Below are 5,898 nucleotides of genomic sequence, written 5' to 3'. Positions count from 1 at the left end.
TATGACAAATTGCTGCAGAGGGCATAAAACTTGTATTACCAAAGGCCACTGTAGTTATTGATATATACTAATACATAGCGAATCTAACGTACGATAGCTAACGATAAAGCTCTCAAAGTAGATGAGTCGATTACATAACAGAGCAAGCATGTGGATTTTCATCACTGAACATTTGAGGTGGATTCGCGTAATCCATATAGTACTTAGGAGGAGGCCAGTATTCGCTTTTCTTGATCTCAGTTTTCGTATCATCTTCTTCCTTAGATTCTTCCCCTTCTTTCTTTTCTTCTTTTTCTTCTTTTTTCTCCTCGACTTTCTTCTCTTCTTCCTTCTTTTCTTCGTCCTTCACTATCGATGCTTGCTTACGGGTTTTCTTGTACACATCGCTCACCAGCTTATCGGGATCAAGAACACCTTTCACAATTACATGATTGTTCGCAAGATCAGTTGTCACAGATTCTACACCTGCAGTGCACAATAATACACACAATGCATTGGTGAATTAACTCCTTGTGGCATGACTTCACTTTGAATAGCTAAAGTCGTTACCTTTAACTTTTCGAATTCTCTTCTGCAGCACTTGAGCACAAGCTTCACAGTGCATTCGAACTTTCAATACAACTGTTACAATAGCAGGAGGCTGCCAAATGGGGGAAGAAACCAACATTTATTTAAAGTAATTCAATTATGACATAATTAAGCTTGATGATTTCGATGCTCGTATATTACTCGTGGAAATGCGCATAATAATTTCGAACCAGATGGGAGCAACCTAAAACGTGAAAATGGGACTGTGGAAGAGCAATACATACGTCGTGTTGCTATTTCATATTCCTTATTATTCCACCAATTTGTAACCCAAGATTCCATACCATTCCTAAATGAATGTTTATACATGTAAATCTAAGTAAAAATAATTAGAGAATCATTTTCAATTTCATAGTTCCGGGTACTAATAAAATTGTTCCGTCTTCTTTATTGGTACCTTGCACTTTTTGGCTACAACTACCTACTTCGCAACATGAATTTAATACAGCAATTCTCAATGAAAACATGGAGACAGAAACAATAAAGAACATAGACAAAACAATTCATATGGTTCAGTGACTTCAGTCTGGTCCCATGTGAAAAAATTAAAAGGCAAAGCAGCCAAAACTTGGGATAAAATTGAAGACGAGCATTATCCAAGAAACTAGAAGATTGAGCCAAGAAAGATATGATTCATCATCTTAAAGGGAAAATTTTACTCCTAATACAATAGTTATTTCATCATTTTAGGTAAAAAAGAGATATATAGGTGAGGTCTGCTCAGACTCAGCCCAGTGAATTCTACGTGCAATCTGTGTAACAGCAGTAGGATCAACAGGGCCATAACTCACCCTTTTTCATTGTAGAATGTGCCCAGTGGGTGTCCTCTTCCCTATTTTTTCTCTTCTATGCTTTTCAATGTCAGTAAAGATATATCTCATTCACAAGTTGCACTGAGGCCAGGCCAAGCTGGCGTCTACACAGCATGTACCAACCAACAGTTAATTCTAAAGTTCATGCTGTCCCCACCCCACAACATTTTTTTTAAAATAGTTTTTGTTCAAATTTTAATACCAAGGTTAGGCTGGAATGGAATAGAACAAGAAATAGAGGTACCTCTTCTTTCTTTTCTGGATTTTTGGGCGCCTCTTTAGTTTCTTCCTTAACCTCCTCAGGTGGCTTTGGCAATGGTGAAATGATTTCGACTTTTCGACCACTCTTCTTTTGAATTCTCTCGCACACTTTTAAAGGGTCTGCAGTTTTGCCTTTCACTACAACTTTACTGGCCTTGTAATCCGCCGTTACACCCTCCACTCCTGTTAAAGTTATTCAGATTTCTTTGCATTATAATTATATAAAAAAGTGACACATTTTCCCAGGAATAAGATTGTTAGCATTCTTAGCATCATTTTGTGGGTAAACAAATATTAAAAAATGAACAGTTGAATTGAAAAACGTGCTAAACATGCAATATAAAGATAAATTAACCAACCTAATATTCAAATCTTCATTTTGTGTTATTTTAATAAATTCGGCTGTATGTTTAAGACCAAAAATAAGTGATCCGAGGTTCTAAAAAAGACACTTAAGGTGCAAATTTTGTCAAGATTATAAGTAAAAATGACCTTGAAATCCTTTCAAGGATTTTGCAACTTTTCTTGCACAAGCCTCACAATGCATGTCGATCTTGAGCACAATTTCTTGAGGAGGCTCTTCATCTTTGTTTCCTTCTTCTTTCTTCTCCTCTTTGCTTACTTCTTCTTTCTTCTCCTTTGAAAACATATACAGAATACATATCAGTAAAACGGTATAAAAGAACGAATGGAATCTCTAAATCTTTTTTTATGAAGAAAATTTACCCTAATAGGATTAAGAAACAGAAAGTAAAACTGTTTAGTAGATTGAATCAACAACTAGAAATTTGTACTTACCTCACCCATATTCTGAAACGCTCTTATGAAAACTTAAGAGCTTCAAAATATGTATAGATGGACTATCCTGTAGTCTTCCGTTTGAATATGTGTGTATCAGTGGAAACATTTATAAGAGGACAAAGTGAAAATGCAAACTGACGTGTAACTTCGTGTAATTAAAAGTTGGCTAATCGACGCTGACCCGACTACTCAGCGACCCCGAATCAAGAATTGCTGTCCAATTTTGCTGACCATTTTGTTATCCATTTAATTAATTCTTGACACATCATTAATTTAGTAAATTAGTGATGAAATTAATGAGGATAAATCTGAGATAACATATTAATTATTGATGACATGTCAAAAATTAATTGGATGGACAGCAAAATAGGACAGCAGATCTAGACTCGACATCTCATTATTACTTTTGGATTTCAAGAGGAGGATAAAATGGTCGGTTTATTTTTCAATTTTTTACCTATTATTATCATTTTAATCTTGGCTAGTTTTGTAAGAAATGAGTTTTCGAAATTTTAATGTTTGAAGTAGCTTTTTTTAAAGAATGCGTGGTTAAAAAATAATGAAAAGTTTCGATTTACGTATAATACTATTTTATGAAAAATTGTGTGATTAAAAATAAGAGAAAAAAAAATGAAAGACAATGAGGGCCAAACTACATTTTAATTTCAGATCAGAATTTCTCAATAGTCCTTACGAGATTGCGGAAGACTCAAAACACCTGTTTGATTTAAATAAAAATTAGATTTTTAGCAAATTTTGTTTAAAAAAAATTTGATTAAAAAGTTGATAAAAGATTAGGGTCTCATAAAATATATAGATAAAAATAAGTTTAAAAAAATTAAAATTTTGAAAAATGGAGACCAAACCGGACAAAGGAGACTTGATTTAGGACTTCAAAAATGTCTTCAGTATTTTGCTGCTTTGAAAAATAAGTTCAAAATGTTATTTAAAATATTTTCACCAATTTATTTTAATGAAGATTTTTTTACCTTGACTTTACCAACAATAACAGTCCAACAATCTTCAGCCTACGTTTCTTTTAGCATTTTTAATTGGGTTAATTTCACAAATGGTCACTGAACTTAGGCAAAAATTACAAAACGGTCACTGAAATTTAAAACTTTCAGTAACGGTCACTTAAATTTTCAGGCGCTTTCAAAAATGATTCTTTCAAAAATGGTCAAGAAAATTTCAGTTTTTTGGGCTACTTTTACGGTAATTTTTTGGCTACTTCCGATCACCGATACCATCAAATTTTGATACCGTTGGAAAGACCATAATGTCCTCTTCAATTACCACCAAAATCTCCCCATAATTCCAAGGGATTCAACTAGAAAAACGTTGCAAAATTCGCCCAAAAAATCGGAAAATCTATCCAGATTTTCAAATTTTTTGGGCCAATTTTGCGATGATTTTTCGACGACTTTCGACCACCAAAATTGTCGGATTTTGATACCGTTAGAAAGCTCACAATATCCTCTTAAATTACCATCCAAAATATCCCCCAAACTCCAAAGGATGTGGCTGTAATAAACCCACAAAGTTGGCTATCCAAAAAGGCGAAAATGTGGGCTGATTTTTTAGGCTACTTTTGAGGTAATTTTCCGACAACTTCCGACCACCAATGCCACTGGATTTTGATACCATTGGAAAGTTTACAATGTCGTCTTCAATTATCATCAAAAATCTCCCCTAAATTCCAAAGGATTCGGCAGGAATAAATCCACAAAATTTGCTATCCGAAAAGGCGAAAATCTGGACAGATTTTTCAAATTTTATGGGCTACTTTGAGGCAACTTTCTGGCAACTTCCGGCCACCAATACCATCGGATTTTGATACCGTTGGAAAGCCTACAATGTTCTCTTCAATTATCATAAAAAATATCCCCCCAAAATCCAAAAGATTAGGCCGGAATAAACCCACAAAATTGGCTACCCGGAAAGGCGAAAATCTGGGCAAATTTTTCAGTTTTTCGGTATACTTTTGCGGCAACTTTTCGGCAACTTCCGACCATCAATTTTGCCGAATTTTGATATCGTTGAAAAGCTTACAATCTCCTCTTCAATTACCACCCAAAATTAGCCGGTTTGGTGGTCGGAATTCACAGGAAAATTGCTGCAAAAATCTGAAGATTTTAGCAGATTTTTAGATTTTTTTAGCGATTTTTGCGGCAATTTTCCAGTCAAATTCTTTGGAGTTATGAGGAGATTTTGGGTAGTAATGGAAGAGGACATTGTGGGCTTTTCAACGGTGTCAAAATTTGGTGGTATTGATGGTCGAAAATGATAGAAAGTTGTCGCAAAAGTAGCCCAAAAAACTGGAAAAAAAACTTCGGTGAGCGTTTCTGAAGTTTTTAAACTTCAGTGACCATTTTTGAAAGCGTCCCAAAACTGAAGCGACCGTTACTGAAAGTTTTAAATTTTAGTGACCGTTTTGTAATTTTCTCTAAAGTTCAGTGACCGTTTGTGAAATTAACCCTTTTTAATTTGAATCCATGAGTCGACTCGACCATAAAGCTACCTATGTAGTCGTCTAAGGCCTTGCATTTTCCCATTTGGCGAACATTTTTGAGATTTTAATGGTTGAAATAGTTTTTTTTTTTTTTTTTTTTTTAAGAATGTGTGATTAAAAAAGAAAAAAAAAATTTGAATTACGTATAATATTATTTTATTGAATGTGTGGTTGATAAGAAGATAGAGAAAAATAATTTATAATTTTAATGGGACCAAACAGGAAGGTTCCAAAATTTTGAAGGTCCTTGCTACATATGTATCAAACTTTACATAATATGTTACATAATGTTATATGTCATTCTATTATTTGTCAGTTTAAAATACAGTTAATTTTTTTATCCAATTTTATCCCTTCATATCATTTTATGTGATCTCTTATATACTATTTGTAATTACAAATAGCATAATTCAATTTTGAAATTGACGCTTTTTATTTTTATCTTTTTAAGAGCATCTTATGTATCTAGAGAGTATTTATAAATCGATGGAATCAAAATTTTTTTTTACTCCAACGAGCTCTCTTTGATTCTTCATTTTGCTTTTCTCAAAATACATTTATTGATTTTTCTTCATTTTTTATCTAGCATGATTATTTATCTGTTAATGGACCAATCAAATTAAACGTGGTTTGAATAATTTAAGAAGTGGACTATTGAAATATGTAATTTATTAAATGCAATTATTATACATTAAGAATAGAAAGTGAGTTGACTCTTTAAATTTGAAGAAAAATCCATTCTCTATTTTTACTTAAAAAGTTAAAATAAAGAGTCTCTAATAGCTCCTCTTTAAGTATTGACTTACTAAAATAAAGAGCATTTTGTATTTAAAAATCTCATGGAGATGCTCCAATAATGAATATTTTATTAAGAAAAAAAGAAATGAAAAAATTCATATATAAGAAATTAAATATTACACATTT

At 32.8% G+C, this 5,898-nt stretch overlaps 1 protein-coding gene across 3 annotated transcripts; it reads right to left on the bottom strand.

The window, feature by feature from the left end:
• On the bottom strand, positions 1-2,569 carry LOC111370671 (heavy metal-associated isoprenylated plant protein 7-like). 3 transcript variants are annotated; one of them, XM_022992496.1, is made up of 5 exons: positions 2,460-2,569; positions 2,154-2,298; positions 1,645-1,844; positions 550-640; positions 1-465 (listed from the first exon to the last, which is right to left on the bottom strand). In XM_022992496.1, exons 1-5 carry the CDS (start codon positions 2,466-2,468, stop codon positions 131-133), a joined length of 780 nt encoding a protein of 259 aa, XP_022848264.1. In that variant the 5' UTR covers positions 2,469-2,569; the 3' UTR covers positions 1-130. The 3 variants fall into 3 exon arrangements, with proteins under 3 accessions (XP_022848264.1, XP_022848265.1, XP_022848263.1); XM_022992497.1 differs by having other exon boundaries at positions 2,154-2,271; XM_022992495.1 differs by lacking the exon at positions 2,460-2,569 and having other exon boundaries at positions 2,154-2,325.
• Positions 2,570-5,898: the final 3,329 nt, after the last annotated feature.

The sequence above is a fragment of the Olea europaea genome, chromosome 21, assembly GCF_002742605.1.
Source record: "Olea europaea var. sylvestris chromosome 21, O_europaea_v1, whole genome shotgun sequence".
In the NCBI taxonomy this organism is placed as follows: Eukaryota; Viridiplantae; Streptophyta; class Magnoliopsida; order Lamiales; family Oleaceae; genus Olea; species Olea europaea.
This window is presented reverse-complemented; position numbering and strand designations above follow the sequence as displayed.